Source organism: Dipodomys ordii, unplaced genomic scaffold, assembly GCF_000151885.1.
Source record: "Dipodomys ordii isolate 6190 unplaced genomic scaffold, Dord_2.0 Scaffold15, whole genome shotgun sequence".
Lineage (NCBI taxonomy): Eukaryota > Metazoa > Chordata > Mammalia > Rodentia > Heteromyidae > Dipodomys > Dipodomys ordii.
In genome coordinates, this window is record NW_012267231.1 from 14532155 (window position 1) to 14555992 (window position 23838).

The 23838-nt window shown below is 53.2% G+C and overlaps 2 protein-coding genes across 4 annotated transcripts in view; both read right to left on the bottom strand.

Moving 5' to 3' along the window:
* Gramd2 (GRAM domain containing 2) overlaps positions 1-343 on the bottom strand; it is a 26693-nt gene extending 26350 nt beyond the window's left edge. For both annotated transcript variants that reach the window (XM_013012064.1, XM_013012065.1), the window contains exon 1: positions 281-343. In XM_013012064.1, coding sequence (XP_012867518.1) covers positions 281-321 — 41 coding nt within the window. In that variant the 5' untranslated portion in view covers positions 322-343. The remainder of the gene's footprint in view (positions 1-280) is intronic.
* An 836-nt stretch (positions 344-1179) lies between these two features.
* Positions 1180-17898, bottom strand: Pkm (pyruvate kinase, muscle). Of its 2 annotated transcripts, none has more exons than XM_013012062.1 (11): positions 17787-17898; positions 15543-15709; positions 14785-14876; positions 10017-10148; positions 9693-9879; positions 8632-8902; positions 7718-7868; positions 7408-7560; positions 3755-3921; positions 2188-2369; positions 1180-1870 (listed from the first exon to the last, which is right to left on the bottom strand). In XM_013012062.1, the coding sequence occupies exons 2-11, from the start codon at positions 15694-15696 to the stop codon at positions 1764-1766; spliced, it is 1596 nt and encodes a 531-aa protein (XP_012867516.1). In that variant the 5' UTR covers positions 15697-15709; positions 17787-17898; the 3' UTR covers positions 1180-1763. The 2 variants fall into 2 exon arrangements, with proteins under 2 accessions (XP_012867516.1, XP_012867517.1); XM_013012063.1 differs by lacking the exon at positions 3755-3921 and adding an exon at positions 4255-4421.
* Between the last annotated feature and the right edge of the window lie 5940 nt (positions 17899-23838).

Consider the following 23838-nt stretch of genomic DNA (forward strand, 5'->3'; position numbering starts at 1 on the left):
GAGTCAATGAATGAGCAGGGCCGGGGGCGCTGGGGAACCCCCGCGAGGCGGCCGGGATGCGGTGCCCTGCAGTGCCCGGATGCCCGCGGGGCGCCCCCCCCCACCCCGGCGTCACACACCCCCACCGGGAGCCACCGGGTCCGCTCCGCGCAGCTCAGCTCGGGACCGGAGTCCGCATTGCCGCGGCGGGCAAGCGCGGGGCCGAACACGCCGGGCAGCCGCGGCCCCAGGTAGCCACCTCCGAGTCTGGAACCCGGGACCCCCGGACCGCAGCTCTTACCTGGCCGCTTCGGCTGCCTCGCTCCGGCCCGGGACAGTCATCGCGGAGCCCGCACGCAACACCTCTCGCCGCGCTCAGCCCCAGCCTCCCGGGGCCCCGCCCCTATTGGCTGCCGCGCGGGCCGAGCTCCGCCCATTGGCTGCCCGCACGGGCCCGGCTCCACCTATCGGCTGTCCGCCCAGGATTGGCCCCGCCCATCGGCTCATCCTGCCCCCTTCCGGGCCGCCCAGGTGAGGCCGAGTGTCCCCACCTTGAGCTCAAGGTCCGGCAAGCCCAGCCTTGGCTCTGCCATTCCGTGTCCCCAAAGGGTCCTGGGGTGGTCGCTCCTTCACCGGCTTGGGGAACTAGTGCTGCCTCTCCCCCACCCGTCAACTTGAGACCAGATTCTCAGTACAAGGAAAGCAGCTTTTCCTGGAATCTGCGTGGGGGACTGAGGATGAGCAGCAGCAGCAGCTGTGAATGTTAGGGGTGTGACTGGGCCCCAAATCCCTTCCCTGTCCCCAGCTTTAACTCACTTAGCTCTTGTGAGAGTAAGGAGGGGCCAGATAGTGCCATTCCCAAGGCTCACCAAACTCCCTAGGCCTGCAGTACCCCAGACCTGAGGACAGACTTTCCCAGGTCCCCAGGTTAAAGGGGCTCCCTTGGGGAGCTGGCCAGGGTCGCCATTCTTGTGCTTTTCGCCAAGCCACCATTCCCACTACCCAGCTTTTTGTGGGCACAGCCCATCCCTCAGTAACCTTGGGGGTCCGGTCCTTGCACTTCTTCCCAGCATCCATCTCTCAGGTTTAAACCATAGCACCTACCACCAGGTACAGGCTGTTATTCCCACCTGCCCAGAGGGCAGGGTTCAGCACCTCTCAGCGAAACATAAAAAAAAATAAAATAAAAGAGCGGAAACAGGTGCTTCAGCTGTTGTTTATTGACATAAAGGTGGGCTCTATAGCAACAGGCCTGCAGCCGCCGCAGTGGGGAACTCAAAAGGTGGAGTGTTTGTCTGTTTGACAGCTGAGTAGAGCGCAGGGCAGAAGAGCACAGGGCACAGGTGGGGAGGGGAGCAAGGTATTATGGGAAGCAAGGTGGACCAGGGCTGGTCAGTCTGCCTGTACTGGAACCACGACCCCATGCTCTAAGCCCTACTTTTTCACTGGCAGTTTCCGGACTCCAGGCCAGGGCTGGGAGTTCTCTGGACATCCTGTCTATGGGAACTGAACCAACTACACAAGAAGGAGTCGCTGCCCGCTTGCAGTTAAGTCCTGTATTCCTCCTCCTTCATCTGTTGCTTCATCTGTTAGCTGGGATCTAGGCAATCCCCCATCAAATAGGGTCTAAACCCAGTCACATTTCATAGCGGCTCATCTCCCCTGATGTCCCAGCCCAGTGCCACACTACAGCCCGGAGTGAGCACTACAAGCGTTGCTGGCCTAATGGATGGGGTGGGGTGGGGATGAGGGACAAGGGCTGCAGGAAGGGGCTGCGTGGGTCATCAAGGCACAGGCACTACACGCATGGTGTTGGTGAAGCCAGAACCCGGGCGCCAGCCAGTCAGCACAATGACCACGTCTCCTGTCTTAAAGAAGCCCCGAGCCTTGCCTGGAAGAGAAAGGGGAGAGATTGCTTAGTAAATGAAAGCCAAGCACTGCCAACCAGCCGCCATGACTTCCTCTCACCACAAGGTGGAGCTAGACTGTAAGCCCTGGCAGAGGGCATGGGGCAGAGCTGAGTCCTAAGAATAACCATTAATTTACACTAAGCCGGTGGAGAGCCTTGCTCAAGGTTAGAGCTAATGGCTTCCACTCATCCCACAATTAGGTTTATTAGGACATAATTTATGTGTAATACCCACAGTGTAGCAGCTCCAGACAACCATATGGAGAAAAAACATGTCAAAGAACCAACAATGAACGTACCAACATTCATGGCCAAGTTCACCCGGAGGTCCACATCCTCGGCCCAGGCATCATGGACCGGGTCCTTACACAACACAGGGAAGATGCCTCGGTACAGGTGGGCCTGGCGAGCTGTCTGGGGGTTCCGGGTCACCGCGATGATGGGCGCACGGGGGCGGTATCGAGCCACCTGGTGAGCGGACCTGGCAGGACAAAACGGACTATGGAACCCGCCAGCTCCAGGAAACATGCCAGAGCCTAGGCAGCTGCTCACCCACCGATCAAACTCACTTCATCAGCACCCGTTTCTAGCGCTCCCTTCTAGGCTGGACCAGCCCCTCCTCACGTGCCCAACAGCAGGGTGAGCCATCACTTGCACGATGATTATCCCAGGGCTGCATGGCTTACCATGTGGTCCCTCCATCTGGCACAGAGCCAGCCCTGGTATGACCAGGACCAGCTGCAAGCCCAGCAAAGGGCAGCATGGGAATGACCAAGCCCCTGGAAGGCAACCACACTGCGAGCTCCCATCTGCTCCCTCAATATGGCCTGAAACCAACTGAAGTGCCAGAGCAAGCCAAGTGAGGAAGGCTCTGTAAGACTGTCTTCAGTGCTGGTACTGAGTGTGTGTGGGTGTGTTAAATTCAGGGCCTTGTGTTTTATTCTAGTTTTGTTTTTTTTTTTTGCTCAAGGCTGTTTTGCTCCATCACTTGAGCAAAGGTTTTTGTTTTGGGGGGTGGGGGAAAGGGCTGGTTATAATTGGAGAGAAGACTCATGGAATTTGCTGCCTGGGATGGCATTAAAACACAATCTTCAAATCTCAGCCTCCGGTAGAGCTAGGATTGATTGTAGATGTGCGCCACCAGCAAGCACCCAGCTCCAAGAGTTTTAGAAATCAGGGCGCACGAGCAGGCATGGCATGGAAGCCCCCAGCCTGTCAAGACTCCCCTGGAACAGAGGAGGGCCCCCCTGAGATGCTGACACTTACAGGAACTTGGTAGGAATTGGGCCCCAGAAGCCAGCTGGGACCACATGACAGGTGTGGGGAACGAGCCACAAAATGGCAGAGAACCCCTGCAGACGCGCGCAGGCGTGGCCTTCATACTCAGCCTTCCCGAACCAGCTGAGTGAAATCCCAGAAGCCTGAAGGTAAAAATAGCCCAACAGCAGGGGTGGGGACCTTTTACAAAGGTCATCCTGAGTGGCTTGGGGCTGGGTGGCCAAGAGCAGCCCTGCCCTCTCCTGCGTGGTGGCTCTGCTTCTCCCTCCTCACCCATCTTCTAATGGATGAGGGCCAGGGCACCCAAAGGAGACACAATGAATAGCACTTATTTTCCTAATGGAGGCTGGAAATTCGCTTTGCACCCAATCGGCTGCACATTTGCTGTCTGTAGCCACTGGAGCCAGGGAAGATACGGGGCCCGCTCTGGTTAGGACTGTGGCCACAGGAGGTGGAAGTTCTTTCCCTGCAGGTTCTGGGGCGCAGCCTGAGGCCCCTTACCTCGGTTCTACACCCAAGGCTTCCAGGACCCTCAGGGGGCTGTGTGCACAACAGGGCATCCCGAGAGAGTCCGCTACCGCCTCCTACCTGCCAGACTTGGTAAGGACGATTATGGCCCCACTGTAGCACTTGAAGGAGGCCTCCACGGCACCCACGGCGGCGGCTTCTGTGGGGTCGCTGGTAATGGGTGCGAGGCGGCGGAGCTCTTCAAATAATTGCAAGTGGTAGATGGCAGCCTCTGCCTCGCGGGCAATCTGGGTGGGTAGGGGGGGCAACATCCGTCCAGAGGGACGGGAAGGGGGGGACAGAGCTGGTCAGCGCTTTGTCACAAAGGGACAGGGAAGGGAGCAGCCACAGACGGCTGGGGGGAGGGCCATGTCCCCAGCACCAAGCCTCATCATCACTCCACGAGAACCATGGCCCACACCAGATGTGTGTGATTATCCGCTGCGATCGCCAAGAACCTGCCTGCCCTAGCATCACCTCCCTGGCTGCCTTCGGCAGGGCCCAGGCCCTTGTCCTACGACCACTGCAGGGAAAAGCGGAGTTGTTGATCCTGTAAGTGCCACCTGCCCTTCGGGCCCTACCTGCCAGACTCGGTGAGAACTATCAAAGCGCTCGCTAGGCACTTATAAGAGGCCTGCACGCTGCCCATGGCCATGGCCTCCATGTGGTCTGTGGAGTAACAGGAGGCCCGCGAAAGCTCCTCGAACATCTGGCGGTGGAACATGGCTGCCTCAGCCTCCCGAGCTATCTGCAGGGTTAGGGGAGGGGGTAGGGTGAGGAGGAGCAGGGATGAAGAAGGGGGAAAAAAAAAACAGACAAAGAGAGAACACACATGGAAAGACAGAATGGGGGAATTAATCGGGGAGATTAATTCCTTTGGGCAGACGTGGTACAAGTCCGTGTGCTCTGGGAAGGGTGCAAGATTCTATGCCAAGTTCTGCCACCTTCATCCAATAATAGGGAAGTGGAGTTCTTATCTGAAAGGATGTGTCTTCTTTTTGAGTTTGGCTTTTCTGTGCATGCCAGCACTAGGGCTTGAACTAAGGGTCTCATTTGGCTTTTTTTGCTCAAGGATGAGTAACCCTTGAGCCATACCTCCTGGTTCTGTTTGTTTCTTGTTTTGTTTTGTAGCTAATTGGAGTGAAGTCTCAGGCTTCTGCTTCTACCTGGGCTGGCCTCAAACCGTGATCCTTAAGATCTCAGCCTCCTGAACAGCTAGGATCACAGGCTAAAGCCACCAGTGCCAGGCTTCTTTTGGTTTTTGATTGACACCCTGACATGGAAGCACACCCAGGCTGAGCACCCCAATTCCCCACAGGGGACTTGACCACGCTGCCTCCTGACACAGCTGATAGGAAGAAGCCCCACCTCCCCACATGGCTGCAGCACTGGAAGCTGCCCGCCCAGCTTCCACGCACACACGGAGCAAGCACTCGCTTGGTCTTGGGCATAGGGCAAGACGCCTGTATGATGCCACCCCAGGGCAAAGCTGGGCAGCCGAGTAAGTTCTAAGCAGGCGTACGAGCAACTCCGGCTATGTTGACAGCCACGTGAAGAGACAGAGACTGGGAGAAGCATGCAGACAGTCATTAAAATGAATTAAAAAGCAATTATGACAAAGCCACAGTGTTATTTCAAGACCACTTACTCAGGTAAGCCCAGGAATAGAAGGGAGAAGGCTAGCGTTAGCAGATGCCAATGAATGATGGATTGATTGGGGGAAGTGGGGAGCAGTAATACCATCACATTTAATTTGACATTGGAAGCAGAGGGGAAGCTGAATTGACCAGGTTAAAAGCATCGATTGCTCGTTGAGTGTTTTAAGGACAGAATGAATGCATGCAACTGGAGGAGAGGAGGATACAGGAAGACCGATCAATACCTGGCACTGCCCAGGTCTTAGTGATTAATGGGGTCATGACTAACTCATCAGTTACACCAAGGAGAAAATAGTGACTTTCCCCCGATTACCAGTGATGAGCAGCTGCAGCCTGGCCCAGACCCTGAGGTGAGTCTTGGTCTCCAAACTGTCCTCTGTTGCTATGGAAACCTTGATGGTGCGGGGGGGGGGGGAAGGTGGTACCCGCATGAACAAGGGAAGAGTTGTGCACGTTTTTATCCAACCTGCTAGATAAATCTACCAATAAACACACCTCAGGTATCCCATTGAGATCTTCAGAGGCAAAGAAGTACTTGCCACAGAATGTGGCTGCAAGGTAAGTAAAGTCAAGTCATGGCCAGAGACAGCATGTCATGTCTGAAGCCAGGCTGTACCCCTAAGTAAGGCAATTAGAGGGGGCAGGGAAAGCAGGTGCAGACTCCGGAGGGGGGGATGGGAGGTGACTAAGTACCTTTCCCAGGGTGGCTGATGGCTGAGCCAAGAGACCTGGTCAGGTGGATCTGGCAGGGTGCTGTGGAGGCCAGGGCTGGGGAAGGGATCAAGGTCTCTATGGATGCCAGCCTGAGCACATGTAGCAGAGAAGCTGAGGACAGACCGAGGGCAGCACTGACGGAGCTGAGGACTGTCGTCCCCCCCCCCTCCCAAAGCTGCTCCACCAGCAGGGCAGGAACACACAGGTCATCATGGAGTAAGAGAAGCTGCCAGTTCACACCTGGCCTTCCTCTGTTTCTTGTTGGGTATTTTAAAGCTGGGGACCTGTGGGCGCCAGAGTCACACCAAGAGTAGGCGTGTGTGTTGACCGGAAACTGACAGAATATAGAGAGAGTTAGTGACCAATCAACACACGCACCTCCTGCCCTTTTGTGTAACTTTCTCTTACTTCTGTGTCAAATTGTGGCTCCACTTTTCCCTGGCAGAGCTCATGGGTAACCATGGGTAACGCATGAGAACCGATGGGTAACTAGAAAATTCTAGAGCTGACAGGAACTTGCCCAAGCTCCAGGGAAAGAGAAGGGAGATTTCTAAATCAAGGTTGAAACCAAGTCTTACCAGGCCTAATGCCCTCCCCGCCACTTCCTTTTTTTTTTTTGTCTTTTGGTACTGGAGATGGAACCCAGGACATTGCACTTGCTAGGCAAGTGCTTTGCCATTGAGCGACATCCCAGCTCTCCCGCGTCTATTTGCAGGCCACCGGTACACACTTGGCCAGACCTTTTGGTCTGAAAACAGCAAGGCAGGACCCATGCATGCAGCAGGCACCATGCAAGACTGGCTCAGTGTGGAGGTCGGCCTCCATTCTGGAGCCTTGTGGGGTTCAAACTGGAAGCCCCACAGAGCGGCCAGTTGGGAGCCCAAGGCCTGGATATAACCAGAACAGGACAGAGGTAGCTAGGCCCTCTGGACTGTGCAGAAACAAAGTACAAGGCATCATTTGTATCAGGATCCCAGGCCTCAGGTCCTGAAAGGAGACAGCACTGTACAATATCTGATAATGGGACATTATCAGGAGGAAATGAGGGAGATGTGGGCATGGAAGGTAAAACAGAAAAATCCACAACCCACAGCACACAACTCTCAATCATCTCTATGTGTGCTTTTTCACTCAAGGCTGGTGTTCTACCACTTGAGCCATAGCTCCGCTTCCACATTTTGGTGCTTAATGGGAGATAACTGTCAGACTTCCACCCTGGCCTGGATTTGAACCATGATCCTCAGATCTCAGCCTCCTGAGCAGCTAGGATCACAGGGGTGAGCCACCAGTGCATAGCCATAGCCCCTCCCTCCCTTGCTGGAGCTGGATTCAAGCCCAGCCAGACAGGTGGGATGGACTTACCAGGTGCTGCATGCGGACGGCCTCTAGGGGGTAGTCCCCTTTGGCTGTCTCTCCAGATAGCATAATGCAGTCGGCTCCATCCAGAACAGCATTGGCCACATCGCTGCCCTCAGCGCGGGTGGGGCGGGGCTTCTTGATCATGCTCTCCAGCATCTGGGAGAGGGCAGAGCAATGGTGAGATGGGGAGAGGGAGGGGCCTGAATCAGGGGCAAGGGGGAAGATGGCTTTACATGCATGCATGGGGCAGGGGAGTGTGTGGACACAGGGATAGAGTCCGTGGGAAGAGGCCCATGTGAGGGAGGGCACATGCCTGCGTGGCGCAGATCACAGGCTTGCCAGCTCGGTTGCACCGGCCAATCATCATCTTCTGGGCCAGGAAGACCTTCTCTGCCGGAATCTCAATCCCCAGATCCCCACGAGCCACCATGATGCCATCACTGGCCTCCAGGATCTCATCAAACCTGGAGGGAGATAGCAAGAAGAGAGACTGTAGAAAAGGTGCTACAAAAACAACAAACAAGCCAGGCACTGGTATTCCTCACTACTCAGGAGGTTGAGATGGGGCAGGTGGGAGTGGGGGATGGAGGAGGGAGAAATTCATGGTTCAAAGCCATCCCAGGCCAGGAAGTCCCTGAGACTCTTATCTGCAATTAACCAGCAAAAAGCCAGAAGTGGTTTAAGTGGTAAAGCACTAGCCTTGAACAACAAAAAACATCTGCATTTCCCCCCCCAAATCCTGGCTCTGCTGTATACCCTCCTCCCCCACCAAGAAAAAGAAAAGCTCAGGTGCTGGTGGCTCACGCCTGTAATCCTTGCTACTCAGGAGGCTGAGATCTGAGGACTGCAGCTCAAAGCCAGACTGGGTAGGAAAGTCCACAAGACTCTTCTCCAATTAACCACCAGAAAACCAGAAGTAGAGATATGGCAGAAAGTGGTAGAGTGCTAGCCTCAAGCAGAAAAGCTTAGGGAACTCAGGGACAGCACCTCCAACATGAGTTCAAGCTCTGGGAATGGCACACACAAAAAAGAAAATGCACACAATGATTCTAAGTCAGGGACAAGGTGACTTCTGTTCTTGGAGCTGTGGCCCAAGACTCGACTGTGGGTTCTGGGCCCCTGGAACAATGTGCAGCTTCTGGCTTTTCGATCGAAGGGGAAGGGATGTTTGGCTTTGTGCCTTTCTAACACAGTGCGCGAGCACTAGGCTAGGGCGCTGGGCCTCACCTGCGGACACCTTCGTGGTTCTCAATCTTGCTGATAATCTTGATGTTCTTCCCCTTCTCTCCAAGGACCTTGCGGACCTCGTGGACATCGGCAGCCTTCCGGATGAAGGATGCAAACACCATGTCCACATCCTGTTCCACACCGAACTTCAGGTCCTGGATATCTTTTTCTGACACTGCCGGCAGGTCCACGGCGGCCCCGGGAAGGTTCACACCCTTCTTGCTGCCCAAAGAGCCACCGTTTTCCACCTCTGTCACCAGGTAGTCAGGCCCTGTGCGAAAGGGAGTGGACAGAGAGGCAGCACAATGAAAACCCAGTGCAAGTGGCTGGAAGGCTCAAGCCTAACAGGAAGCCCTTTGTTTCCCTTTCCACCCTGGTGAAGGGGATGGAAAGTAGCCCAGAGAGGGCACTGGAGCCATGGGATCAGCGTTCAAACCCCATCTCCACTGACTGCAAGATCAGGAAAAGGTTCACCCCCCTTTGTACTCCATCTCCTCGCCTATAAATCAAGATAACAACTCCAACTCGTAGTGCTATTAGGAGAGTCAGAGGTGAGCATGGCAAATGCTAAGCAAGTGAGAAGGAAATGTTTTCTGGCAAACAGCAATGATAACAGATGGGCTGATTGTTCAGGACACATGAGTATGAACTCTGGGGCTCGTGCCTGTTACCCCAGCTACTCAAAAGAGGCTGAGATCCCAGAGATTCCTCTATCTTCCATTAACTAGCAAAAAGCTGCAGGTGTGGCTCAAGTAGTTGAGATCCAGCCTTGAATGAAAAAGAGTATAAGGCTGAGTTCAGGCCCCAGGGCCAGCCAGCACCAAGAACAAACAAGAATTACTGATAATAAGTAAGACTCAACCTTGTTTTTGTTTGTTTTTTTGTTGCCAGTCCTGGGGCTCGAACTCAGGGCCTTAGCACTGTCCCTGAGCTTCTTTTGCTCAAGACTAACACTCCACCACTTGAGCTTTTCCTGTGTATGTGGTAGTACAGAATTGAAACCATGGCTTCATGCACGCTAGGCAAGCACTAGACCCCTCCCATTCTCCATTCACACATACCTTTCTCCTTCACCTGCAGAGAAATAAGCCCGTCATCCACGTAGATCTTGCTGCCCACCTCCACCACCTTGCAGATGTTCTTATAGTCCAGCCACAGAATATTCTCATCACACTTCTCCATGTAGGCATTGTCCAAGGTGATCTTGAGTTTCCCTCCCTTCTTCAGCTCCACCTCGGCAGTTCCGCTCTGCACAGGAGATGGGCAAGGGTGTGTGTGTGGGGGGGAAGTATTTTTAATAAACAAAACCCTCATTAGTAGAGTCTTCAAATCCCTCAGCCTCCCTCTGCGATCCTCCCGTCCCCCAGCCTCCCTAGGATACTCACGCCCTTGATGAGCCCAGTCCGAATCTCGGGCCCTTTAGTATCCAAAGCCACAGCAACTGGCCGGTAGAGGATGGGGTCAGAGGCAAAGCTTTCTGTGGCTGTGCGCACGTTCTTAATGGTCTCTGCGTGGTACTGGGGGCGGGCGGGGGGAGAAAGGAAGTGTTATGTCTTTCCTCTGCCTGGATCCTACTTCCATTCCCTCATGCAGAGCCAAAGCTGAGGACAACCAACCTCCACGGCCCTCATCTCACTGGACTGCCCCCCACTGTCCCCTCCAGCAGCCTCACCCTCCTCTTCTACCCAGCACTAATCGCCTCAAGATGCGGGGCACTAGTAGCTCACACCTGTAACCTAGCTGCTCAGCAGGATGAAATATGAGGATCATGGTTCAAAGATACCCTCAGCAGCCGGGCGCCCGTGGCTCACGCCTGTAATCCTAGCTACTCAGGAGACTGAGATCTGAGGATCACGGTTCAAAGCCAGCCCGGGCAGGAGAGACTGTGAGACTCCTATCTCCAATAAACCACCAGAAAACCGGAAGTGGCGCTGTAGCTTAAGTGGTAGAGCCCTCGCCTTGAGTTGAAGAGCCGAGGGACAGCTCCCAGGCCCAGAGTTCAAGCCCCACGACAGACCAAAAAAAAAAAAAGACTAGTGCCACTTGAGCCACAGCGCCACTTCTGGATTTTCTGCTTATGTGGTGCTGAGGAATCGAACCCAGGGCTTCATGCATGCTAGGCAAGCACTCTACCACTGAGCCACCTTCCCAACCCCTTCAGCTAAGTTTGAGACTCATCTTCAAGTAAACACCAGAAAATCAGAAGTAATGCTAAGGCTCAAAGTGTAGAGTGATAACCTTGAACAAAAGAGCTCTGGGCCACAGCAGAGGCCCTAAAGTTCAAGCCCCACAACTGACAAAAATAACAATAAACAATTGAGGGAAAATGATTGTGAGGGCTTGTGTTTAGAACCATCTTCTCTGGCAGGCAATTTGGCAGATTCTGTGTTTTCTCTATTGATCTCAATCCAAACTCCATTATTGACTTAAGTTGTAGAAGCATAAGGTAATTATCCAATGCTAAGGTCAGACCAGGTTTCACAAGCACTTTCTGGAGTGGAGAGGATCAGCTGGGTCAGGTGCCTCTGGGCAGGGATTGCCCTTGGCTGTACTTCTAGCAATCCTGGCTCCAAGATCCCCTTTATCGCCACTATTTGATTCAAAAGGGACACAGGTCAAGATAAGATATCCAAATAGCTGCAGATAGCACACCACAGGCAACGCTGATAACCAGGGCACCTAATTCAGCACTTTATGGGCCCTGTCACCGCCCACGTGCAGGGACAGTGCATAGGCAGACAGGGCCCAGGCAGAGCCCTCTCCAAGGACAGCCACCTGGCGCATGTGTCAGCCAACATCTTACTCTGTAAGGGGATCAGCCAGGGATCCTTTTAGTTATGAATCAGCTACAGTAGCAGACAATATAGAAGAGAAGCAGAAACAGCTTGGACTTTTCTGTTACTTCACTTTGAACGTGCATGTGTGCATGTGTGTTTGTGTTGGTTCTGAGGCTTGAACTCAGGGGCCTGGGTGCTATCCTTGTGCTGCTCAGCGCTAATGCCCAATCACTGGAGCCACAGCTCCACTTCCAGCTTTTTAACTTTTTTGGTAGTGAATTGTAGACGTCTCATGGACTTTCTTCCCTGAGCTAGCTTTAACCCTGACTCTCAGAATTCAACCTCTTCAGCAGCTATGGCAGCTGGCTTTCCAGACTTTTCCTGAATTAAGTGCATTTGGGGGGAAACTGAGGCAAAAAGACAGAGTAACAGTCTAAAAAAAAAGAAAAAAATGTACTCATCAGCTGACTTGGGAAACTGAAACCCCTCTGTACAACAGCTTAATAACAATAAGGAAGTTATATATACATTTATAGTTATTTATAGTTTATAAGCAATTATGGGTTTTTAATTGTTATAAAGATGATATAAAGAGGGTTTACAATTACACAAGTCAGGTCAAGAGTATTTCCCTCACTCTCTCCCAGTAGCAATGAAAACATTTTTAAGGGGGACTGGGGGGGGGAGTGGAGATTGGAATTGTGAGTTAGAGTGCTTGCCTAGCATGCCTTAGATTTGGTTCCTCAGTACCACATAAACAGAAAAAGCTGAAAGTAGCACTGTGGCTCAAGGGATAGAGTGCTAGCCTTGAGCAAAAGGGACAGTGCCCAGGCCCTGAGTTCAAGTCCCAGGACTGCCCCCCCCAAAAAAAAGTAAATTTAAATTTCGACATTTCATTAACTAGTACACTTATTTTCTGGTTGCTCTGTGAGTTGGTTTGCTTTTGCTTTCCTTTCCATGCTGGACCTGAACTCTGGGCCTCACACACTATCCAAACACTAAGCCATGCCCCAGTCAATCCTGGATTTTAAGCCATTCTGCACACATTTTAAGCCAGGGAATCTGAAATCACACCTGATAACTGAGTGAGCAGAGGGCACGGCACCCGGTTCTCTGTGTGGTTATCTCTTGGTAAATTACCAGTAGGTGCACTGCCTGCTCAGCTGACAATCAATCCTCTGGGAAGCCAGAGGACCCTGCCCGCCCTCACCAGACTGTCAAAGGGGTCGTGAAAAAGCCAGTATTTCCGGCTCCCATGGCCCATAGGACACGCATGTTCAACAAGACCATATGAACTGCCCAAAGTGGGGCTTTGAGACACCCCAAACGCTACCGACTAGATCAGAAAAGAAAGGCAATCCATGTCCCTGCACCAGAATGACACAGTTCCGTGTCTATGTGTCTCCCTCTGACCTCGAGCGGACAGCCTCATCTGGCTGTAATCCCTAAAAATAAACTCCTAAGAGGGACTTAAGTAAAAATAAAACCCTACCAGTGCTAATCTAGCAAGAAGACGGAAAGGACAGATAATCTCCAAATACCTCTTGTAATATTTTTTGAAAAGGCAAATAAATAAGTAAGGAAAATTGACTGGCCAGCAGCACACCCAGGGCCCCACGGTATCACATTACTGGACCCGGGAGCCTCGCGAAAGGTCAGCGCTGCGCCTTCTATTTCTGCTCCCTTCCTGCACACTGGAGGCCAGGCCAGCAGAGGAGGGCTCATGGGCACTGTCTTCCCTGAGCTAACACCACGAGTAATTAGTAATTCCTGGCAATTCCTGCTGAGTGAAAGGCTGATTGTTCATCAGAGAGAACATTAACAGATGTGTGGGCACTGTTATTATTTTTGGAGAGATAGAGCCTAGGGTGGACCCTAAACTCACAATCCTTTCTGTTTAGCCTCCCGAGTGCTGGGATTACAGGTGGCCGCCGCTATGAGTCTAAACCTTCCTGCCTGCCAAATGAGCTCAGGACTTCCCTCTCCCAAGATATTTGGTGGGGGGGGGGGGCGGCGGAGGGAGGGGCAGGAGTGGGAGAGACAGCCTGGTGCCAGGCCAATGGCTGTTTATTGAACATGGCCTAGAGAAAATCTATGCTGAAGAGTCTCAAGTTTCCAGAAACAAGGAATTCTCTTCTGGAAATGCTGAACTTCAGGATTTATTTTTAGTCTGAACTTAATACCAGCCTTGAAAGGCCAGAGGGTCAGCCCATACCCCTCCCAAACAGACAAGTACATTCTACAGTTTGAACATGAAGTACAAGTCAAAGAGAGAGGGAAGTCTTCCATCAATGGCAAGATGAGGTTCTCTGGTCTTCATCTTGCACTGCTCAGCAAAGAGGCAGGAACGGAGGCTTTCTAAGTCAAGTTATAGAGTGTCAGACCCAATTCATTCCTAACGGATCCAACATCCCAGAAAGCTCATAAGGAAGCTCATAAGTCTGTGCACTTGACCCAGTACATCGTCCTCGTCCTCCTCCTGGGGCTCCCCCCCGCCAGTGATCTTAGGTATGAAGAGGCCCTACACTTTTAGAAAACCAGAGCTACAGAGCTAAGTTAGCCAAGTTAGGCGAAGTTGTGTGGCCCATAAAAGTGTCCAGCAGACCCTTCTACACCTTCATGATAGCTAATGGCAGTCTGGGTGTTTGGAAGAGCCTTGACAACAGTAAAAAGATCTTGTCTGTTCATGAACTCTCAAACATGAAGGTGGCAAGAGGAAAGACCAGTGGGACCACCTAATAAGGTCAATATCCTATTTACTGAGAAAATTAGAAGCAGGGCTGGCTGTCAGTGGCTCATATCTGTATGGAATCCTCACTACTCAGGAGGCTGAGATCTAAGTATCATATCAAAACCAGCCCAGGTAGGAAAGCTGGTGAGATTCTTATTACCCATCAATAAGCAAAAAGCTAGAAAGAGAAAAAGAGCTGTGGCTCAAGTGGTTGAGTGCCAGTCTTTTTTTTTTTGGGGGTCTGGTCGTGGGGCCAGAACTCTGGGCCTGGGTGCTGTCCCTCAGCTCTTCAGCTCAAGGCTAGTGCTCTACCACTTGAGCCACAGCATCCGGCTTTTTTCTTTTTGCTTATGTGGTGCTGAGGAATCGAACCCAGGGCCTGAGGCATGCAAGGCAAGCGCTCTACCACTGAGCCACCTTCCCAACCCTAGAGTGCCCGTCTTGAGCACTAAAGCTCTGGGACAGTGCCTGGGTCCTGAGGTCAAGCCCCAGTACCAGCACACACACAAAACCACTACCAGGTGTGTGTGTATATATATATATGTCTACGTATACCTACTCCACCAGGGCTAGTGAGCACTACAGACCCACTTCCTTGTATACAAGTATCCCAGTGCACATCCCAAGGACCAGCTCTAGGCTCACCTCATGAGTTCCGTGAGAGAAGTTCAGACGAGCCACGTTCATCCCAGATTTAATCATCTCCTTCAGCATATCCACTGATCGGGAAGCCGGGCCTGGACATAGTTCAAAGCCACAAGTAGGAAAACATGTAAGTGCACGGAAGGATAAACTTCATCTCTACAAACACCCTCGGCAGGTGCGCCCACCGTTGTTAGTTCATTGCATCCGATTGGACAGTTTCATTCCTACCTAGCCTGGCAAGTCTTAGGCCAGCTCTTTCTGCCTGCTAGGAAGCTCAGGCAGATGCCAGGCGCACGGTGGCATCATTTTCCATGTCTCTGAGAGGCTCCCACTAAGAAACTTAGGGAAGATATCCTGTATATTTTGCCTCTAGCACAAAACAGACTCACTACGCTCAACTATCTTTTTTTTGTGTGTACTGGTCCTAGAGCTTGAACTCACGTCCTGGGTGCTGTTCCCTTAGCCTTTTTGCTCAAAGCTAGTGGTCTTTCACTTGAGCCACAGCTCCACTTCTGGGTTGTTTTTTTTGGGGGGGGGGTGGTTAATTAGACTTTCCTGTCTGGGCTGACTATGATCCTCAGCTCTCAGCCTCTTGAGTATCTGGGATTGATTACAGGCGTGAGGCCACTGGCACTTGGCTTGCCTGCCAGTGTTTCACATATGACTCAGTCCCCCTCCACACGTGTCACTTATTCAGTTTCCCGGGGAGATCAGCCAGCCAGCCGCGTGTGGCAGGGAAGGGGCGCCCACGCGCGTACCGATGGTGCAGATGATGCCGGTGTTGCGGGCGGTGATGGGGGCTGAGTCGATGTCCAGGCGGCACATGTGCTCCAAGAACGTGTCGGCCATGGCTGCGTGCAGCTGCTGGGTCTGGATGAAGGCCGTCCCGGCGTCACTGTGGGGCTTCGGCATGGCTTCTGTGGTCCTGGCTCGAGCAAAGCAGAGGCAGGGCAATCAGATGGAGAAGGGGCTGTCTCCTGATTATACACTAGCTCGGCTCCCGAACCAACAGAAAACCTTAACAAGCAAATCCAAACCAACCATGAGCTTCCCCCTACGAGGCTGGCAGTGACTTCCTTTTACCATTTAGTGCTAAAAATCAACCCAGAGCTCTGCATATCAGGGACCCTATCACTGACCCGCTTCCCCAACCCCAGCACTTACCTCACCAACTTGCATATAACAAGAAGCTCTACCTAAGTTCTGCACAACACAAATTCTCTACTAACCTGGGAAAAAAACTGAGACCGCCCCGGGTAAATGAAGTCCTCTGAGCTACTCACACCCACCAAGTCTTTCACCAGCTCATACCAATACCTACATTTATCCTTCAGCCCCTACTAGGCACGAGGGTAAAGCCAAGCTCACTCAGCAAAGTCCAGCCGGACCTGAATGAAGGCAAACCTCTTACCTGCTAGGATTCTCCAGCAAAACCTCATCTACCTTTGGCCAGAGGACTTACAAATGGCAATGTATACAAAACTAAAAACAACCACAATGTTGCACTGCAACCAAGAGTCACTGGTAAGGTTCTAATATGACTTCTGTCTTAAGGGCTTTCTTGCCTAGTCTGGCTTCGAACCACTATCCTCAGATCTCAGCCTCCCGAGCCACTGGCACCTGACATTTGTCTGGTTTTTAAGGAAAAAGTCTCATGCCGTAGCCTAAGCTGATGTTGAACCCTGCTCAGCCTCCACATGACAAGGATTACAGGTGTGCCCAGCAACTCACAATTAAAATCTGACACATATACTGTCTCCTGTCAGTCGCAGAACCACCTGTTCCAGGCAATTAACCAGCCCAGGCCACAATTCCGGCAACTGCCCTGACCTTTGCTTCATTACTGATTTAACAGTGCAACTCGCTGGACCGGTAAGCCAGCTGACTAGAGCACAAAACTCCAGAAGGACCTGGAAGGTACCGTTTGCTCAGAGATAGATCCAACAAAGGCTCCTAGAGCAGCCTCAGGATGAGGGGCTTCAGACAGGGACCCCTTCTCAAAACCCTGAACCCAGCTTGGTAACTTGCCTGCTACACCTTTAGAACAGAATCCTCTTTTTTTTCGGGGGGGGGGGCAGGGCGGGCGGCAGGGGTTGTGGGACTTTAACTCTGGGCCTGAACACTGTCCCTCAGCTCTTCAGCTTAAGGCTTAAGAGCCACAGCACCACTTCCGGTTTGCTGGTGGTCTATTGGAGGTAAGAGTTTTATGGCCTTTTCTGCCCAGGCTGGTCTAGAACTGCGATCCTCAGATCTCAGTCTCCTGAGTAGCTAGGATTACAGGAGTGAGCCACTGGTACTAGAACAGAATCCTTAAGCCTCATTCCTGCCTTGCCTGACAGCCTGGCAAAGTCCCAACCGAGGAGCCTTGTGGCCAGCAGGAAAGCTGATGGCAGACACTTCACCTAGAGCTGCACACCTGAGCTTCCTCAGACATCTGGCAAATGGAAGGCATAAAAAAAAAAAAAAAAATAAGAGAGAGAGAATAGACCCTGACTGAGAAGCAAACTCGAACCAGAACCTATATGGCAAAGGCAGTTTGTTCGTCCCAGAGTGAAATCTCTAACTTTCTAACCAGAAATCAGCTGTCCTCTCCAGGCCCCGCCTGATTCTCCACTGCGGATGTCCAATAACCTGAGCGTTCACTTTAGCCCCACAGCCAGGATCAGCCTTGTTATCTGTTCTTTACAGCCCCCAAATCTGATGAACTCCTCAGTTCCTGCCGGAACACCCCTGGCTACCAGGGTAGTTTACCTCCGCTTATCAGACCTCATGGCTCCTGGCCAAACTTAGCCACAAAATGACTGCCCAGGGATCCTGGTGAGATGGTGCACCAGGCCTCACCATGCTGGGAGTGTGTGGTCAATCCAAGGACAGGCCCGGGAAGCACGCAGGGTTCCGCGTGCGTGGGACGGAGTCATGACTCGTGTTCTCCCAAGGGATGATCCTCGGGCTTGGCTCCAGATTCGGCAGAGCCACGGGCCACTGCTCACGCCTAGCCATACCTTTGGGTCTTTGGGGTTGCGACTCCAGTGATAAAATTCTCTTTGTTTCCCTCAAGTTGGCTCCTTGGCCCCACTTGTACAGATCGTTCAGAGCTGAATACAGTTTGCCCTGTAGAGCTGAACAGGGAATTAAAATAAAATCTTGAGTTTTAAACTAACGCTAAACTAACCTAAGAATCAGGCTACCGAGATAGAAGGCACTATGAGACCACCCCCCCTGGAAATGCCAGGGAGAAAAGACTGCAAGTTGTCAGGGAACTGGACTCTTACTGACCCCCCTGGGGTGCAGTTCCCACTCCCTCAAAAAAGCAAGAAATGCTTTCTCCTTATAATCACTTTCTTTTCTTTTGTTGGTACTAGGGCTTGAACTCAGGGCATGGGTGCTATCTGTGAGCTTTCATGCTCAAGGTTAGCATTCTAGCACTTGAGCCACAGATCTACTTCTGGCTTTTTGGTGGTTCAAGAGACTCACAGACTTTTCTGTGCTGGCTGGCTTTGAATCTCAGTGCTCAGATCTTAGCCTTGTGAGTGGCTGGGATCAGAGGCATGAGCTACCAGCCTGGTTGCTCAGGGACAGCACTTGGGTCCTGAGATCAAGTCCCACAGCCGGGAAAAAGATAAAAATAATAGAAGAGAAATCCTCTGCTTTGTGTGGAGGGAAATTGAGTGTGGCTTACAAGAAGTTCAGGGCACTTCCAATGGCTTGCAAAGATATACCTAAGAGGCCCCTCCCAAAAAGGGGAGGAGCAATATAGACAGTCTAAGCCATAAGCCCTGATCCAGCCAGCTTCTCTTCCTGTTTAGTCTGCTCAAACTGCACAGTAAAACCTTTGTGAAAAGGCTGGAATGCCCAGATCACCTCCAGGCAAGGCGACTTCAGGTCCAACCCACTTTAGCCCAAAACACACCCTTTGTTTCATGATCTACAGCTAAGTCTATAGGCATCTAATTTTTTTGGGGGGATGGGGGCTATTAAGTACCAAAGTGAGAAGTGAGTGGCGTTAATGTTTTAGTGAATTTACGCACCAGCAGTTAGCAAGACTTCCACAAGCTCTGAGGTGTCTCTGTGTGTGCATGCGCCAGCACTGGGGCTTGAACTCACATCCTGGCCACCATCCCTTAGCTTTTTCTTCTCAAGGCTGGAGCTCTCTCTCTACCACTTGCTTGAGACCCTGCTCAAGTTTTGGGGCGTGTGTGTGTGTGTGTGTGCCTAATTGGAGACAAATGTCTCACATCTCATAGTGTGTGTGTGTGTGCCTAATTGGAGACAAATGTCTCACATCTCATAGGCTTTCCTGCCCAGGCTGGCCTCAAAGCTTGAATCGATCTCAGACTCCAGTGTTGCTATGATTATAAGCATGAGCCACTGGCCCCTGGGTTTTCTTGAAGCGCTCTTTGCCACGAACCCGAGTGGATCTGAAGACTGAGTGCGCCCCTGGCTCCTCTGCCCATTTTCAGTCACAAAAGCCTCACAAAAAGAGAGCACAGGTTGTCCTTTGGGACCAACCATGTGGCCAGCGTCGCAGGCGGGGCCCCCTGAGCTGTCTCCTGCAGCCAGCCTTGAGTGGGTAGGGCAGGTCTCTGGGAAGTTCTCCCTTGTGCCTGCCAGCTGCCTGGACATGCAGCCCCACCCAGGCCAGCCTGACTCACTCCGCACCCTCCTCTGGGGAGGCACAGACATGCAGAGCCAACCTCCAGCGGGCAGCCAGGGCCAGGCGGGCAGCGGGGACGGGGAGGGCCCACTGGCAGCCGGTAAGCGTGAGCCTGAGCACCTGCAGGGTCTTCCTCAGAAGCATCTCCCTCTGTGAGAAACCACAGCATGGAGGCCTCAGTGGGGAGCTTGATGGAGACAGGCGCACAGCTCAGCTCCAGCCACCCTGCCCTTCCCATCCTGCAGCTCTGGCCCCTTGTGGCTCCCCCCTCACTCCACCAATTGATCTCAGAGCTCCACATCATTCTGCTCTAATAAGCTGGGACTCTGCACCATCCCATCCTAACTTCCCCCCTCCTACCTTGTGCCAGGATTGTGACGATCACGGTCTCACAGACACGGAGCTTTAGCAGGCACCCAACCAACCACAACCCTGTATTACAAAATGTGACCTTCAGAAGAAACTGGGGAAGAACAGTCACCAACAGGTGAGGAGCCAGCCAGCAGCAGCAGATCTGGAGATGCTGTTCAGCTGAGACAAGGGCAGGCATTGTAGTGCACGCCTACAATCCCAGCACTTGGTAGGTTGAGGTGGGAAGATCACGAGCTTGAGGCTTGTGCTACAGTGAGCATCTACCTCAAAAATCCAATAAAAAAAGAAAAGCAAAGGAAACTAGGAAACACAACTGGACCCTCATATATGGGGTGACACCCTCTGGGCCTGGGCACTGTCCCTCAGCTCTTCAGCTCAAGGTGAGTGTTCTACCACTTGAGCCATAGCGCCACTTCCAGTTTTCTGGCAGTTAACTGGAGATAAGACTCTGCCATACTTTCCTGCCCTGGCTGGCTTTGAATGGCGATCCTTAGATCTCAGCCTCCTAAGTAGCTAGGATTACGGATGTGAGACACTGGCATCTGGCTCTCATGGACTTTTATTCTGCTCAAGCTGTCTCCATACAGTGACCCTTACATTTCAACCCCCTGAAATGCTAAGGTTACAGGCATGAGCCACTGATGCCCATATAACAATCAATCTGAAGACTTTTCTTCAGTGGTAGAGCTCACCTTTTTCAGTGAGCAACAGAGGTGAGGCACTGGCTGGATATTAAAGAGGAGTAGCTGGGGAGGGCTGGGGAGGAGGGGGAGGCAGGCTGGGGCAGCGAGAGGGGGAGGAGGGAGGGAGGAAGGAGAGGACGGGGAGGGGACATGGATGACCTAGTTAGTGTCTTACCACAGCAGTTGTCATAGGTTTGTGCCTGTTGCTTTATATCTATTTTTAATTTTTAACTGAAAAATGAAAATTTTTTGCATCTTAGGGGGAAGGGAGCCTCTGATATCTGAATTTCTACCACCCGGAACACTCGAGCTATACTTTTAGACTTAGCTCCCGTTTTCAAACTTGGCATGAGTTTTTCCATCCTTTAAGCACATTTGCTTTTTTTCTACCAACTGAGCCACACCTCCGATGCCTTAAAAAGGACATCTCCACCTGGATCCCTATGGCTTTGGTCTTCTGTCCAGCCATTTCATATAGAAGGAGGGTACCTCCGAACCCTCCCCCTTCAGATCATGGCAACTTTACTGTATCCCATAAGCATAGCCACTAAGATCTATTTTTAGGAGAAAATGTGGTAGTCAAATGGGAAAGGGCTGGGCATTTTTAATCGCCATCCTCCAGCGTGTGTCCTTGTCACTTGCTCTTCCGGTCAGCATTGGCACTTAAGCTCCATATGGCTGGTATATAGCTCTACCTAAGTCACTACCACTGCTATGATTCCACCTTTAAACTAGACATTGCGCATGTGCACACGCCACTACTGGGGCTTGGACTCAGAGCCTGGGCTCTGTCCTGTAGCCTTTTCATAGTCACATACTTAAGTGCTGTGCTAGGACCTGTCCAGCCCAGGCCTGTCTAGCTGGAGGCCATAAGGCGGCTTAAGCTCCCGGGAGGCTGTGATGGACAGGAGGGGGGGGAGGGGAAGCCGCCTGTAGTGGCCACCAAGGGTACTGCAGCCCTGTTCGCCATCTCCTACGTGCAGCCAGGCACAAAGCACCGCAGGGGGCGTGGCCTCCCGCACTGCAGGGAAAGCTCCAAGCCCCCCCCCAAATGGGCACTCACACCAGGTGGCCCTAAAAGCCAGCAGAGGCTGCACTCCCCTCCCCCAAAGAGCTTCTAGAACAAGTAACCAGAGACCAATCCTCCAGCCCTGAAACAGGCTCTTGGTCCTCCTGCCCCCAATACCAGTGTGGTCTTTATCTTTTGTCCTTTAGCCTCCAATCTCTAGTGCTATCTGCCGCCCAAGTGAGACTCAGCCCCCAGGAAAAGGAGGACAATGAAACCCAGTTCCCAAGGGGTCTGTCCACTCACTCGCTGGAGTTGGGCTGAGGATTATCTGGAGAGATCTAGACATTTGATCCCGGATGAGTTGGTTCAGACAAACTGAAGTAAAATAAACTCAGCCCTACATACCCCTGAGTTTGAGCAGCTAGAGTTGCATCTATTTCCCCACCCCACCCCCTTCCTTCCTCATTCTTAACACTGCCGCCACGTTAAGAAACAGCTTTAAGAAAGGGTTTTTCCTGTGACACCCCCACCCCTCGACATTATCCCCAGGTCTCCAAGGTGTTCAGCTGGCCTCAAGCGATTGATGCTCTTTTGTAAAACTCTGAATGCAATGCTTTCAGAGACAGGAGGCCACAGAAAGTCAGAAGTGACGCCACAGAAATCCTTCCCCATTCGTGATTCACTGCCCACACCCCCTCCCATCGGGGGAGACAGGGAAGGCAGAGGCCTACCTGACTCTGCACTTAGTGGAGCCCTTTGTGATCTAGAGAAATACTGAGCGAGGAAGTTTGAAGCCTGCACATATACATAGACATAAAGCATTTCACCACTCACCCAATGAAGATAACTTTCTCAAAAGCAGCTAAGTTCAAAGGTTGCCCCATCTTCTCTGCAGAGCCCCTGGGGCCGGTGGATTATATTACCCTCCTCCACAGAAAAGCCCCTGCCCCATGCAGTCCCCCCCAACCCCAGCAAGCTCAGGCCACCCAGAGGACAAATTATTTGCAATTATTTGCTAACAATGCTGTCCCAGGAGTAGTGGCCTGGGCTCTCTCTCCTCAGCCACACCCTAAGTACTGTTGGGGGGGTGGGTAACGGTGAGTGGCGTGAGGCTGGTACTAATACCGACCCCAACCAGGCTGGACACATCCTTGGGGCCACCGGTCCACGTGGAGCTGGAGGGAAAGCGAATGGGAACACTTCATCTTTGCGAGGTGCTACTTTGTTCTAAAGGTTCCTTTCCCAAGAGAACCAAGAGTCTGTGGCAAGCTGGGAGTTACAAAGTAACATTACTTAACTACAAAGTAACACCGCTTAGTAAACAGGGCCAGGATCCCCCCCAGGGGACGGGTTTCCGGGAGATGCGCGGGGAGGGAGCGCGCTTGACTCAGAGGTGTGTGCGCCCGTGCCCCGTGTGTCCGCGCACGTGTGTGCGGGCATGTGAGCCTGTGCGTGCGTGAAGCACAAGTCCGGGCGAGGATGGAGCACCTGCCGGCCAGTGCCGTGCGCAGCGTCCGGCTGCGCGTCCCCCGCGCCGCTGGCCCTCATCACACCGGGGCACCGCTGTCCTGGGGCTGGGACGGGCGTTCCAGCAAGCTGCGGCCCGGAGCAGCCCGGGGCGCCCCCATCCCCGATGCCAGCGGGGAGCCCCCTCCTTTTCTCCCACCCTGGATGCACACGGGTCTCTAAGTGAGGAAATCCGATCCGTGCGGTCCCCTCCCCGGCGCACGTGGCGAAGGGCCCGCGGGCGCGGGGCGCGGAGGCCCAGGGTCACGTACCCCGGGGCCTGCCCTGCAACCCCGGGTCCTGGGGTGGACGTGACCCCCGGGAGGGCGGGGCGGAGAGAGGGATGCGGGGCGGACGTGACCAGGACCGAGGAGGTGGGGATGGGAGATGGAGGAGGAGGGGCTAGGAACACGAGGAGGGGGGCAGGAGATGGAGGAGGGGGACGAGAGGAGGAGGGGGAGCACGAGGCTGGAGGAGGGGGCCGGGAGGAGGGGCGCGCAGTGCGCGAGGGGGAGGACGGGAGGAAGGGGATGGAGCACGAGCGGGGCACGGACTCGCAGCGCCGCCACTAGGCCCGGGCAGGGGCTGAGCGGAGGCCCGGGGAGGGGTCGGGCCGCGGGGAGGCGGGACAAGGACGGGAAGGAGACAAAGAGGGCGAGGATGGGACCAGGATGCGGGACGAGGAGAGGGCCGGGGTTCGGGGGGACCGGGGGCGGGGGTGCGCAGGCCCTGGGGGCGAGTCGGCCTTCCTGCCTCCCTCCCTCCCTCCCGGCTCTGCCCGGGGTCCAGGACGCCCACGGGCCCCGCGCCCGGCGTCCTGCGTGCGCAGG

Bases quoted from the DNA above. Each gene is read 5' to 3' on its own strand.
- Pkm (XM_013012062.1), bottom strand. From the start codon at position 15,696: ATGCCGAAGCCCCACAGTGACGCCGGGACGGCCTTCATCCAGACCCAG. The intron at 14,877-15,542 runs GTACGCGCGTGG...AACTATGTCCAG, and splicing joins CGGCATCATCTGCACCATCG to GCCCGGCTTCCCGATCAGTG. The intron at 3,922-7,407 runs GTAAGTCCATCC...CTACCCACCCAG, and splicing joins CCGTCCGCATGCAGCACCTG to ATTGCCCGCGAGGCAGAGGC.